This window comes from Triticum urartu, chromosome 7 (genome assembly GCF_003073215.2).
Source record: "Triticum urartu cultivar G1812 chromosome 7, Tu2.1, whole genome shotgun sequence".
Lineage (NCBI taxonomy): Eukaryota > Viridiplantae > Streptophyta > Magnoliopsida > Poales > Poaceae > Triticum > Triticum urartu.
The window spans coordinates 603,572,814-603,587,734 of NC_053028.1; the positions used below are offsets into that span (position 1 = coordinate 603,572,814).

At 44.2% G+C, this 14,921-nt stretch overlaps 1 protein-coding gene across 1 annotated transcript; it reads right to left on the bottom strand.

Annotated features, from left to right (window-relative positions):
• Nucleotides 1-8,502: 8,502 nt before the first annotated feature.
• LOC125522099 (probable carboxylesterase 15) lies at nucleotides 8,503-9,846 on the bottom strand. The gene has a single exon (XM_048687176.1). The coding sequence runs from the start codon at nucleotides 9,662-9,664 to the stop codon at nucleotides 8,654-8,656; it is 1,011 nt and encodes a 336-aa protein (XP_048543133.1). The 5' UTR covers nucleotides 9,665-9,846; the 3' UTR covers nucleotides 8,503-8,653.
• Between the last annotated feature and the right edge of the window lie 5,075 nt (nucleotides 9,847-14,921).

Here is a 14,921-nt window from a genome sequence, read left to right on the forward strand (position 1 = left end):
TGTCGACATCCTCCATGTGCGGAGCGACTGCACAGGGAACATGAGGGGGGGCCAAGGGGCGAATCTAGTCGGTGAAGTGTTGAATCAACCGTCCATGGGAAAAGGTGTTTGGTGGTGCGCGTGGGGGGTGTGGATCGGGTGCCACGATGGAGTAGCGTCAAGGCGATGGAGCGGCATGCCACGGGTATGTCGGATCTGGTGCCTCCGTCCTTCGTGTGGCAGCGCATCTGACACAAAGTTGCGGCCATGAACCAAGTTGGTTTTTGGCCTCGGGTGCCGCTCCTCTGATCCTGTTGGCATGGTGCTCGGTAGGGCTCAGAGGGTCGTGTTGCGTTCGGTCGGCGGTTGGTGCTCATGGGTGGCTGTCGCGGCCTCCTCAAGGTGTCGTTGCTTGCGGCGTCAGTGGGCTTCTTTGTCTGCAGTCCAGGTCGTGATGGTCGTGGTGCTTGGTGGACTTGTCGGCGTCGGAGTAGGTTGGTGTGTCGGGGCTTGGGTGAAGACCATGTTTCAGCCTTGGCCCTGTGGCAGGTGATGGCGGTGTTTGCAGGCATCGTAGACCATCTCGGAGGCATCGCTGCATTGTTGTAGCACCCCTCCCACATGGATCAGGCTTCAGGGAAAACCATAGATCATGTGTGATCGGGCGATGGCGTTGCCTTGCCGTCATTTCCCCTGTCAAGGGCTTCGTCCTTGGAGTTGGGCATCAGTGTAGTATTTAACGATGAGAGTGGCGGAGTCAGAGACGTCGGAGGAGGAGATGATGTCAACCATCCGACGAACCATGCATGCCTGCTCCTTAGCTAGCAGGCGGCCTTGGCTTCAGTTGCCACCTTCTTCGCCACCTCGCGCTTCGGCTGCTCGATGGCAAGCCAGAGCGCCTACGCATTCTTGCGGCGGAGATGCCGGACGCATGTCACCACCATGGTGAGTAAGAGACCGCCGCGAGGACTTGGTCGTCCAAATCTACCGACGCGTGCACGCACGCCGGCCGGTGGACATCAACTCCACCACCACCCTCTCCCTTTTCCATTGCCTCTCGTGGCGTGCGGCGCGCACCTCGAATTCGGGCATCCACATCACGATGGTATCGATGTGGCACGATGATTTAAGATAGCCGGGAACGCGAGCAAGGAGAGAAAGGCTTGGAGAGGGGCGCAAGGGCAGCAGACCGGAGGGGGCACAAAGTGCATGGAGCTGCGTGAGCGCGGTCGTCCGCATCGTGTCGCCAGGCGACAGGGTACAACGCGGAGCCAGAGCTTCCGGGCACTGAAGGGGCTGTCCGCCCGGTCGGTTTGGGAGCCCCGTTCAGCTCCGTGTCACTACTCACTAGCGAAGGTTATTTTGCCGGGAGAAAATGTATTTAAATCCTGGAATAACTGGTTTACGGCAAAGAAACAGAATGTTCGGCCGAACTGAACGATACTATAAAAAGCCATAATACGTAATCCGACCGGCATTGCGCTAGCTCTACTGGGACTGGTACTATTGTTTTTGGTTGTTGTCCCGTTCATTCAATTCATAATAGTCGAGTCAAGATTCGACTCACCTTGCTCTTTTTTCTGCAGGGTCCTTTGCTCTCTTTTCTTTATTACTAAAGATAAAGAAAAAGTCGAGTGACCTTACTCCGTGGCAGCTTGCACCAGCCAATGATCAGGCAAAAACCCTCCTGAACCGGTAGGCGGTAGCATTAGTTATCGTTTCCCGATCGGCAGTGTTTGTCGTACGCAGCCGGTTGCCACTAACAAATTACGTGAGGCACCGAGCCACGCAACCAGTTTGAACCATTCCTAAAAATATACTCTATATTTTCCAAAAAAAATACTATATGTAAAATAGAAAAGCGAGGAAGTTGACGTCGAAGTCCTGTCCTTTCCCGGGTGTATCACACACATCATCGAGGGAGAAACACTAGTTCTTGCTGTCCGAAAGATTATGCATTTCCATTGGTTCGGAAAAAAAAAGTAGTATCCGTGAAGCACTTCCTAGCGAAGCCCTAGCGGAATGAGCTGTGTGTGGTACCATTGTTCACATCCGGTTCCAGTGCAATACCATGATCAATGACCACGGCGCACACGAAGTGACACTCCCTCAGTTCCTAGGGGCGGAGCCAGGATTTAGGTACAGGGAAGGCCAAACAACAATGAAGCGAACAAATATTTGTGCCCCACATGCTATCCAATAGTTTTGTATTCAAGCATCATTCACATTTAACTTTGCTTAGACAAACAAATTATTTTGCAGCTAGAGCGTGTCTAGCGATAGCTAATATTGGTTACACGCACCAAGAAGACGAATTTGATAATCTAACTACTCTAAAATGTGAAATGAAATGCATTGCTACAAAACATTTCCATATGAAAATTTAAGAATATGAACTAGAATAATCATGTATAATAAAATGGTTGGCTTTTAGCTTGCATTTATATATGTTGTTCAATGACAAAATCATTGGTTGCATTAGGAAATTCTATTGTTCTTTTAGCAAAAAATGATCGGCGTTGCGAAAATACATACATAGTGAATTAAACCCAGCCCCTCCCAGTCCCCTCTGCCACTAGGGATCCGCTAGTCAGCGTTGGCAGGCCCGCGATAACCATCATTGTTTATGGATGCTTGACGAAGCATTGTCGGTTTGAAGCTTTCGAATGATTGCAGCGCGCATCACAAATCACACAATCAAAATAATTAAAATCTGATGTAGAAGTTCAACATCATAAAAGATGAGAATTGAGAGAGATTAGTTCGTGGCTGCAACATGAAGAATTAGTGATTGCAGCAGCATGTGGCGTCATATGAACCGGATCTTAAGGAGGGAGAGTAGAGACAAGGCAGACGGCAGCGGCGGCACATCGCTAATCCACGCAAGCACTAATCACGGGAGATAATGCATAACGCTAGAAGATTGGAGGAGGCCAATCGTGTACTTTGACTTAGAAAACAACTATCCAATGGGCCTGTATGTGGGCCTTTTTCCCTTCAGAATTCACGCAAACTAATTGTTGATATTTAATGTTCGCTCGAGCGTTTTGGGGGGGGGGGGGGAGTTTGATTAGCATAAAGAAAGTGCCAACTAGGCCAGCCATTAGTACCATAGCTTTCCCAAGAAGGATAGGAGATGGATCAGACTCTTCAGCGGGAAAGAATGCGATCAAAGGACCCTATGGGGGGAACATATCTGGTGCACCAGAGCTTCTTGTGCTATCGGTGCACCACACTCGCTTAGAACACTTACAAATGTCCAAAAAAATAAGAAAAATATAGCACATTCACATAACATTAATGTACGTTGTCACAAAATTTCAAATCAAAATTTGGAACATAGCTCAAGATACAAAAATACAAATTCAATATTGAATAGTACACAACACAAGTTGGGCTTTAGATTTGGCCAATTATTACATTGATGTCACATTTGTCATTTTTATATCTCAAGCAATGTTTTAAATTTTAGTTTGAATTTTTGTGACAACATAGATTGAAGTTTTGTCGATACACCAATTTTTTCTTGGATTTTTTGAACATGTTTACACGTTCGCTGCACCGATAGCACAAGAACTGCTAGTGCACCAGATACGTCCTCGCGAGGGGGGGGGGCTGGAAAATCCAAACTGCCGGTACTTTGGACAGTGGCGAGCGCCGAGCGATGCTTTTGGGCCGGCCCCTTACGAACTACCCACTCCGGTTTTGTGAACCTTCTAGAAGGTTCCATGAACCGGTTTTTTCCTTTTATTGGTTTTCCACTTTTCTGTTTATTTTTCTTTTCCTTTTTTTCGTTTTCTGTTTCTTTTTCATTTTTCATTTTTTGTTTCCTTTTCTTTTTCTAGTTTATTTTTCTTTTTCAGAACATGTTCACAGTTTTACAAAATGTTTAGGATTTTATTTTTTATTCATTTTTCTTTTCTTCTCTTTTTTGAAAAAAATGAAAATTTTAAATTTTGTTTGTGTTTCCAAAAAATGTTCTCAGAATTCAAAAATTGTTCTCGTTACAGAAAAAGTTCAAAACTTTGGAAATTCAGAAAATGTACCGGATTTCATTTTTTGTTCACATATTCAAAAAATGCTTGTGCTTCAAAATTTGTTCTCCATTTCAAAATTTGTTCTAAAGATTCAAAAAATTGTTCATGCTTCCAAACTTGTTCGGGATTTTTCAAATTAGTTCACTCTTTCAAAATTTGTTCTCAAGATTCAAAAATTGTTCGTGCTTTTAAAAAATAGTCCATGCTTCCAAATTTGTTCTCAAGATTCAAAAATAGTTCGTGCTTTAAAAAATTGTTCACAAATTCAAAAAATGTTCATGTTTTCGAAAAATGTTTGGGAAATTCAATATTTTTTCATTTTCATAGAGTTTGTTTGCATTTTTTGAGAAAAAGACATACGTTCAAGAAATTACTCAAATTTTGGAAAAAAATTGGGATTTTGTCAAACTCTGTTCGAAATTTTAAATAATGTTAATAATTTACGCTGCTTCATGTTCTAATACCTTTGGTAGCTCAATCGGTAGGAGCACTTGATCTCTTTCGTGAAATCCTGTGTTCGATCCCGTCGAAGGGCGCCTTTTTTTTATTATGCTCGCTGCCGATTTGTTTCCTTCATTGGCTGGCCCATGCAGAGAAACAGCGAAACGTACGCGTCGTGGCCTAGAAAGCCCCTCAATCAGCTGCTCTGTGCGAAGCCGCATCTACTTGACGCAGAATGTGTCACATAGGACATCTCGGGGAACCTGGCCATTCCTATATGTACTGTGTTTTAGTTTGTTGCTAGAATTCCATAATGTAGTGTGTATGAACTACTTTAGACAATAATTACCCCTAGCTGGTCACGGGAGGTGCAGCGACATCCACATGTACGTGTATAGAGAGTGTGCACACTGGTGCAAAGACGTCCTATACAAACAGTTTTTAATCCCTTTTCACGACGGAGTTTTAAAACGTCTCCTGGTCAGTGTGTGCGATAGGGGGTCCTTTTCACACGACTCAGAAACCATCAGGGATACGTCCTCCGGTCACACGCGGAGCAAAATGATCTCGTGTGCGATCGGGCGAGACATCGAAGACATATACATGCCCAATTGTTTCCGTTCGTATATACATCCCACACAGTGAATCTCAGAAAAATGTTTCCCGTTCGTATGTATATATCACACACAATTTTTTATGTGTAAAAATTTATGCAAGGTGGCCTAAACCAAACAGTTCTCTGGCCGAAATCATGTGTGATTCTTCATTGATCCAACACGCCTACTTTTCTAAAAACTGTGTGCGTTGTTTGAGTTCATCGCCCACAGCGTTGCCTGAGAAAACCGTCTGCAATTGAAACCTCCAATAAGCAAGCTAATTGGCCTATTATTGATAATTTATTTAGTAATAAAATTGACATTTCTTATAAAACACACCATATATTTCATATCTGTATTACGTCAACAAGGATTTCATAATTGAATTACATCAGATAGCTTCAGCACTTAGTTACACCATATAGGTATATAGCTAGCTACACCATTACACAATAGCACCAATTTAACATACACCATCAAAAACATTTGAAAATAGCATCATACACGGTAAATAGACGGATGAATCTCATCTGAGAGACTGCTGAAGCGGAAGACAAATATTGAGCCTTCAGGGATGTTGAATGTCCTTGCAATTTTAGGCTAGTGGCTATGGATAATTACCCGCCCAACCTTCGTCTTCTTGAGAAAGATTTCAATATTGTACCGTGGGTGTTGAATGAATACCTTCCTCGCATCTTGACCATGCAGGTGGTTTGAGAGGTAATTATCGGTGAACTGCTTTAGAAAGTATTGAAAACAAAGATATGCATAAGTATATGTTCTAAATTTTGAAATGGCACAAGCGAAAAAAAAACAAGGTAAAAGAGTTAGTACCATCATATAGTTAACTGATGTCTTCTTCATTATGCAAATAAAGATCTTGTTGTTATTCATCGCAAGTTTCTTTATCTTAACAATCATTCTGAGTTTCTTGACTTGACTAATATTCGTGGACACCTCATTTTTCCAGATGCAAAATGGATCGAATAGTGGTCTAAACCTCTGATAGCAGGTGATACATCTCCATCGTATCTACTTTTCCAAACATTTTTGACCTTATTTTGGACTCTAACTTGCATTATTTGAATGGAACTAACCCAGACTGACGCTGTTTTCAGCAGAATTGTCATGGTGTTATTTTTGTGAAGAAATAAAAGTTCTTGGAATGACCTGAAAATCAACGGAGATTATTTTTGGAATATATAAAAAAATACTGGTGAAAGAATCAAGGCTAGGGGGCCCACACCCTGTCCACGAGGGTGGGGGGCGCGCCTACCCACCTGGGCGCGCCCTCCTGCGTCGTGGACTCCCTGGTGCTCCTCCGACCTCAATTCCAACTCTATATATTCGTGTTTGGGGAGAAAAAATAGGAGAGAAGGATTCATCGCGTTTTACGATACGGAGCCGCCGCCAAGCCCTAAACTCTCTCGGGAGGGTTGATCTGGAGTCCGTTCAGGGCTCCGGAGAGGGGAATCCGTCGCCATCGTTATCATCAACCTTCTTCCATCACCAATTTCATGATGCTCACCGCCGTGCGTGAGTAATTTCATCATAGGCTTGCTAGACGGTGATGGGTTGGATGAGATTTATCATGTGATCGAGTTAGTTTTGTTAGGGTTTGATCCCTAGTATCCACTATGTTCTGAGATTGATGTTGCTATGACTTTGCTATGCCTAATGCTTGTCACTAGGGTCCGAGTGTCATGATTTCAGATCTGAATCTATTATGTTTTCATGAATATATGTGAGTTCTTGATCCTATCTTGCAAGTCTATAGTCACCTATTATGTGTTATGATCCATTAACCTCGAAGTGACAATAATCGGGATACTTACCGACGATGACAATAGTTTGAGGAGTTCATGTATTCATTATGTGTTAATGCTTTGGTCCGATACTCTATTAAAAAGAAGCATTAATATCCCTTAATTTCCAATAGGACCCCGCTGCCATGGGAGGATAGGACAAAAGATGTCATGCAAGTACTGAATACACGACAACACGGACCTTGCTAAATGACTTGAAAATGGAGCAATTGTATATATTTCTCGTGTATTTACTACAATCAAACTCGATTCATTTTTTCACATACATAACAATACAAAATTGTAAGGTTCTCTACTACTTAAAAATTGTAAATGGTAACATATCTCTACTACTTCTCTGCTACTTAAGAAGAACGTAATGTTCTCATTTCACCTTTCTTTCTATCACCCCTTCGTCCAATCTTTCAGGAAAAGAATTATACGAGACCAGGTCTCACGGGTTAGCATGTGAGACCCATCTTGATGGATTACACGTGGCATTTACAAATCACAAAGCATCTACCCCACCCCACTTGAAATCGGGGGGGGGGGGGGGGGGGGGGGAGATTAGATGCTTTATGATTTATGAATGCTACGTGTCATCCATCAGGGTGGGTCTCACCTGCTAGCCCGTGACACCTAGTCTCATATAATTTTTTTTCAACCTTTCATGTATATGATAATCAATCACCTTAATTTACTTACCTTCTAAACCAACTCTACTTTAATTTACTTACCAAACTTCTAATCAAAATACAAGGTAATTCACGGGCAGAATTCAATGAACATTTATTTACACAATCGCATTATTATTGATAAGTAAATCAGAAGCTAACATACTAAAATATTTATATCCCGTTGCAACGCACGGGCATTGTTCTAGTACTATATAATACAAATGGATAGAAAGAACAAGAAATCTCTTCACTATACTAATTTCTGGAATATAAGGTTTCAACTTGCGTCAATTTTTCTCCCCACCACCTCTTCATCCATCCTTCTGCTCTTCATCGATTTTTTTTCCGGTTTTTCACCCCCATTTGGTTTTCATCAGACCAATCTTTGGTAAGCCAATGAACCAAATCAATCTAGGGTATATCAATAAATTCACGGTCCATACAAAGTTGTTTCTTATGGTAAAAACCTATTACCAGACAGATATCTTTGGTAACTAGTAAGTGTCAATAAATTCACAGTTGTAAGCAAATATAAATATTAATCATTCTCTTATCTTTGATAATCCAATAAAGGAGATCGGTCATTGGAACATACCTATTTTGTCTGTTTAAGAAAATGTCAGAAAATCTATGCTTTATAATCAATATATATTCAAATTTTGTCTATTTATTTTGCATCAAGATTTGTATCGTATGGCCGACTTATATGTTTAAAAAATATTTGGTCTGTTGCAACGCACGGGTTCGTACACTATTAAAAAAAAGGCCTTCCTCCTCTCACTTTCTTTGATTTTATAAAATTGTGAAATTGATGAATTTATTCTACTGTGGAATTTCTAGAGACCGACAGATATTTTTTAACCTTTTTCTGCAATAACCAACATTTTTTTAGGGGATGCAGTAGTCCACTGTATTGTTGTGGTAGCAATCAAATGAGAATCTGTAACGCAAACCACGACAACGGCAATGTGACAAATCGTTGCGATTATTGTGGGCATGAGACAAGAGGAGGACATACAAAATGTAGACGACACGACGCAGAAATGATAACCTCCACGATTCTTCTAAAAAAGAAAGTGAGATAACCTCCATGCACGACAGCCACTCGATCGGTCTTCTCAGCAGGCTGCTTCCCTCTCCGTGGCCATGAACCGCCTGATGACCCGGACGAGGTCGCCGGTGGCCGCTGACGTCGGCTTCACCCCGAAGAACGCGTGCTCCTCGCCGGCGAACACGACGAGCTCGACGTCATCCTTCTCCTTCCCCCGCGCCGCCCTCAGCCGCTCCGCGTACTCCACGTTCTTGTCCCTCAGCAGGTCGCCCTCCGCGGCCACGACGAGCACGCGGCCGACGTCCAACGCCTCAAGGCCTGGGCTGTCCGGCCCGAGCGGGTTCACCAGCGGGTGGTCCTTGTTCGCTCCGGCGGGCAGGAAGAGGCGGCAGTACCTGTCGCAGGTTTCCCTCGTCAGGAACGCCGTCGCCGGTGAGTCAAGCTCGGACTGCGTCGGCTGCTCCGAGCAGAATGCCGGCATGAGCAGGATGTACCCCTCGATCCTCATTGGGTCCAGTCCTGCCCTGCCGAACCGGAGGGCAAGGTGGTGCGCGATGTTGCCACCGGCAGACTCGCCGGAGACGAACACCCTGCGTGGGTCGGCCGCGTCGGCGAGCCACGGGTCCGAAGCGAGCTGGTTCTGTAGCCAGAGGAGGGCCGCTGCGGCGTCCTCGTGGGCAGCGGGAAGGCGGTGCTCGGGGGCGAGGCGGTAGTCGAAGGAGAGTACAACGGCGGGGAGCTCGGCGGCGAGGCGGAGGCAGGCGGCGTGGAAGTTGGGCCACGTGCAGGAGCCAATGCAGAAGCCCCCGCCGTGGAAGTAGACGAGCACGGGGAGCTTCTTGCCCTCCTCTCTGGCGTTCGTCGTCGGCTTGTACATGCGAAGGCCGAGGCCGAGGCCGGCGTCGTACACGGCGTCCTTCCACTCGACACGGCCGTGGTCGTTATATGCGACGTTGCCGTCGACAGGGAAGGGCAAGGCCGCAGAGCGCACGACTGTGCCGTCGCTGAGAAGCTGCAGCACCCCGCGGCAATCCTCAACGACGTAGGGCTGTGCGGTCGGATCCGCCGAGAACGCCATCGTTAAAAGAACTATCGAGTGAATGTGAAGCGTGCAGCCTTCGGCCTCAGGCCGCAGGTATATAGGGACAGTTCTTTTCGGCGATTCTCGTATAATCGCTCTCCTCCTCAGTTTCTCATGAAATCGTTATTTTATATATTTTTTACAATTCTAGTTAATTAGACCTTAACTAAACAAGATTGTCAAAAATATATGGAGTGACGATTCTGAGAGAAGCTGAAAAGGTTGTACTATGATTCAATACACATTTGGCTCCGATAGTACAAATGTGATAGATAGTTCGTCACATAGCCTCCTCCTACGATACAAAATAGTGCATGGATAGTTCATAGCCTTCTCCTACGATAACAAGGGACAAAGGGAGAAGGCTATGAACTATTTGCTAGCTCTGCGCAGCTCCAGGCGCTTCACACCCCACCCGGTCGTCCGTCCATCGTGCCCCTCTCCGAGCCCTTCTCTACCTGCTCCTGCTGGCCTCCCCGACCACTGATGGATCCTCATGCCTGCGTCAGCGTTGCCGCGGATGCGGACGCTCGAATCTAAGGCGCGCGCCGCACGCAACAAGAGGTAGCAGGAGAGGGAGAGAGCGGCGGCGACACGGAAGCAATGTCCTCCCGCCGGTCCCGCATGCACACGTCGGTCGATCTGAACGACCAGCTCCTCGCGACGGTCCTCCATCGCTCGCTCATCATGGCAAAGACCCAACGCACAACGTGTCGCAAGAATGCCAAGGCACTCCGACTCGCCATCGAGCAGTCGGAGCGCGAGGCGACGAAGGATGCGGCGGACAAAGCCAAGACTACCCGGCTGGTGAAGGAGGAGGCGTGTGCGGTCCGTCGGATCGTCGGCATCATCTCCTCGGACGAGGACTCTGACGTCTCCGAAGAGGATGACTGCACCCCTCGCACCGCCTACACCTACACGAAGGCGTACAACCACACCAACAACCGTAAGGGGAAGGGGTCAGCGAGGAAATAGTGATTTCCTCCGTCCTTCTCCATCTTCGTTTATCTTTAGTTTTTTATGAATCTAGTCATTTCTTACCCTTTCCTATCTAGCATTGAACTGATATATCTTTTGGTTGTATGAACTATGTTCGTCTGTTAGTCTAAACTATGTCGGTTTGTTGCTAAGTGTGTTGATCTACGTAGTTGCTAGTGTATTGCACGTGTAGCATGGTTTTGGGGGATAAATATGAGGGGGGGAGGCTGTAGAGGCAGGCAACTAAATGAGGGATGACTAGCCATTATACGCGGACGTTTAGGGGGTGGGGGGCTATTTTGCCAAGTCCGGTTGTAGGTGCTCTTAGAAAGAAGGAATGTAATTGTAGAGATGCGTTTTTTGGGTGGGTTTGAGAACTTAGCTTTTAGTCTCAAACAGTGAAATCCAAGTATGGTTTGTAGTGAGAATTAATTGTGGGATTTTTGGAGAAGGTTATCTTCTCATGTAGAAAGCACCGTGTTTTTAGCTCTACTGAATTAACGCGCAGGGGGGGGGGGGGTACATGGAAGATGGCCTCCTTGCCGTCACCTACCTCGACTTCCTGTTTCTTCAGCCTACCTCGCCATCGTTGCCGATGGCCTTCTCGGTCGGTTTGCCCATGGCGGAGGGCCTCCCCATCACGCCCGCCCTCTCTCTACCTTCTCTTTCCCATCTCGTTCCCTTCATGCTCGGCATGATCGGGTTCGCTACCGTGCGGTTGGCAGCATGGCTGCTTGCGGTCTTCTGCAAGTGGATGCGGCCTGGCTGTAGGATGTTGTACATGGCCGGTTTGTGGCCTACCCGTAGTTCATGTAGTGTTCCAACAGTTGCAACTTCGATCTGGCATGACACTGGCTTCCTTCTGGTCGGTGATGCCTGATCGGCGACTAGGTTGGTCTCCACTCTATAGGCCGTGGGGAAACATTCACTAGTAGAAAAATGGTCAAATGTGAAGCACATTAGTGCCGGTTTGAATTTGAGTCGGCACTAATGTGTCCATTAGTGCCGGTTCAAACGGCTAGGCGGGCGGACATCATTAGTACCGGTTCGTGGGCAACCTTTAGTACCGGTTCATGCCATGAACCGGTACTAATGAGGCTGTGTCAGGCTGTGGTCAGGCTGGGGCCCCACGAAGACCTTTAGTACCGGTTCATGGCATGAACCAGTACTAGAGTTGCTTAGTAAGCTGATTTTTAGTCCCACCTCGCCAAGAAAGAGGCAGTATGAACGGTTTATAAGCCGTGAGTGCAAAGACGATGAAGGAGAGTCGCAATGCTCACCTGCACGTTGTTTAGCTTCAAACCTTTCGGAATAGCATAGATTGCACGGAGCTATGTGCAGTGCAGCCTACACTATTCCGAAAGGCTTGAAGCTAATTAACCAGCATTGCACCTTTTTTTTTATTTTTAATAACTTATTTGAACTCCGGACTTTTTGTGTTCAATATGCAGCATTCAAAGCGACATCATCAATTTTCAACATGTTCTGACATCATTTGCTGTTTTTCAGTCATTTACCGATTTGTTTAGAGCTAAATGACCGTGAAATTGAAAATCACTACAAAATGAACTCTGAAAATGTTGAAACTTGGCATGGCATCATCATTTCACCCGCATAGCATGTGCGAAAGAGTAGAGAGGGTCACGGCAAAAACTGGACGCACTTCGTGTACAAACTGGACAATGTCTTTCGGAGTATCAGGGTTTCAGACAAGAACTCATCTGTTAACACGGGCACTTCAATGTATTTTAAACTTATTTGAACTCCAGAATTTTTTTGCGTTCAGTATGCAGCATTCAAAGCGACATCATCAATTTCCAACACGTTCTGACATCATTTGTTGTTTTTCAGTAATTTACCGATTTGTTTAGAGGGCTAAATGACCGTGAAATTGAAAATCACTACAAAATGAACTATGAAAATGTTAAAACTTGCCATGGTATCATCATTTCACCCGCATAGCATGTGCCAATGAGTAGAGAGGGTCACGGCAAAAACTGGACGCACTTTGTGTATAAACTGGACAATGTCTTTCGGAGTATCAGGGTTTCGGACGAGAACTCATCTGTTACACGGGCACTTCAATGTTTTTTATACTTATTTGAAATCCCGACTTCTTTTGCGTTCATTATGCAGCATTCAAAGCGACGTCATCAATTTTCAACACGTTCTGACATCATTTGCTGTTTTTCAGTCATTTACCGAATTGTTTAGAGAGCTAAATGATCGTGAAATTGAAAATCACTATAAAATGAACTCTGAAAATGTTGAAACTTGCCATGGTATCATCATTTCACCCGCATAGCATGTGTGAAAGAGTAGAGAGGGTCACAAAGAAACTAAATACATAATTTTTTTACTCAAAAATAAATAAAAGAAAATAAATAAAGCAGAAAAAACTATATAAAAAATTTACTCAAAAATAAATAGAAGAAAATAAATAATGCAGAAAAGAAAAATATATATAAATTACTCAAAAATAAATAATGCAGAAAAGAAAAAACTATAAAAAAATTGTTGGGGCGCTGCCCAGTGGGCCTGTCAGACCTAGGGTGTGCAAATTCAGGCCCAGAAGGTCCGGCAGACTCACAGGGCAGCGCGCCATAGTTAGGCCCAGAAGCCTGCTATATAGAGGAGTTCGAAGGAGCAGCCGCGGCTGGGTTTATAAACCAGCGCGGCTGCCCTTCGCTCGACGAGGTGGGACTAAACATTATGCACCGCGGGAGGCAGCGCAACACCTTCAGTACCGGTTCGTGGCTCCAACCGGTACTAATGGGGGGCCTTTAGTACCGGTTGAAGCCATAAACCGGTACTAAAGGGGTCCGCTTCCCGCCTCTTGACGTGGCCAAAATTGGCCTTTAGTACCGTTTGGAGCCACCAACTGGTACTAAAGGTCCCTCATATATATATGGCACTTACGAAAAATCCAGTTTTCATCCACGCGCCGCCCGTCTTCTATCCAACTAGATTCATCGCCCGATGTCGTCGTCGCCGCCATCGCCCATCGCGCGCCGCCCTCGCTGCCCGTCGTCGCCATCCCCGCCGTGTGCCGTACGTCATTGTCGCCGCCCCTGCCGCTCGCCGCCGGCCCCGCCACCCGTCGTCGCCGTCTCGCGCTGCCCCCGTCGTTGCCGTATCACCCCCGCCGCCCGTACGCCGCCGCCCTCGATCGTACACACACACACACACACACACACACAAGCACGTACACGCGCGCGCGCGCGCACACACACACACATTTTTTTTACTTATTTTCTGTTTCTATTTTTTAGATTAATGCATGTCAAATTGTTAATTAGATGATCGAATTAGATGAATTACCTAGATAAGAATGTTAGAATGTTAATGTTAGATGAATTAGATAGAGAAGTTAAATATTAATGTCAATTATTAGATGAATTAGCTAGATATTAATCAATTAGGTATATGAGATTATTTGAACTAGTTGAATTAATATAACTAGTTTATTTTTAGTAAATGCTTAGTTGATCTAGCTAGTTGAATTAGTACTAGTTTGTTTTTAGTAAGAAAATTTAGGTATATGAGATTTGATGATCTAATTAAAATATTACTATATATAGCTACTTTATATATTTTAGTAAGAAAATTAATAGAACTAGTTTATTTTTAGTAAATTCTTAGTTAAATTAATAGAACTAGTTATTTTTGGTAAGAAAATTTAGGTATATGAGATTTGATGATCTAATCAAAATATTACTATATAGAACTACCTACGAATTAAATAGAACTAGTTTATTTTTAGTAAATGCTTAGTTGAATTAATAGAACTAGTTTATTTAGTTGAATTAATAGAACTAGTAAGTGTTTAATGTTTCACCTATATATGAACATATGTTAGATATTAATGTCAAATGTTAGATGAATTAGATATAAATTATATGTTAGATATATATTTAATTTAGTTATATGAGATTTGATTATCTAATTAACATTTTACTATATAGAACTAGCTACCTTATTTTTAGTAAGAAAATTAATAGAACTAGTTTAGTTGAATTAGTTGAATTAATTAGTTGAATTAGTTGAGCTACTTTATTTAGGTATATTTTTCGTAAGTGCTTAGTTGAATTAGTTGAATTAATTACTTGAACTAGTTGAATTAGTTAAATTAATAGAACTAATAAGTGTTTAATGTTTCACATATGAACATAGGAATGTCGTCTGACGACGAACACGATTTCATTATGTGCGAATACTGTGAAGACCAGCGCGGCCTGTGCGGCAGAAATTTTCTAGTTGATGATAGGCACTTCAG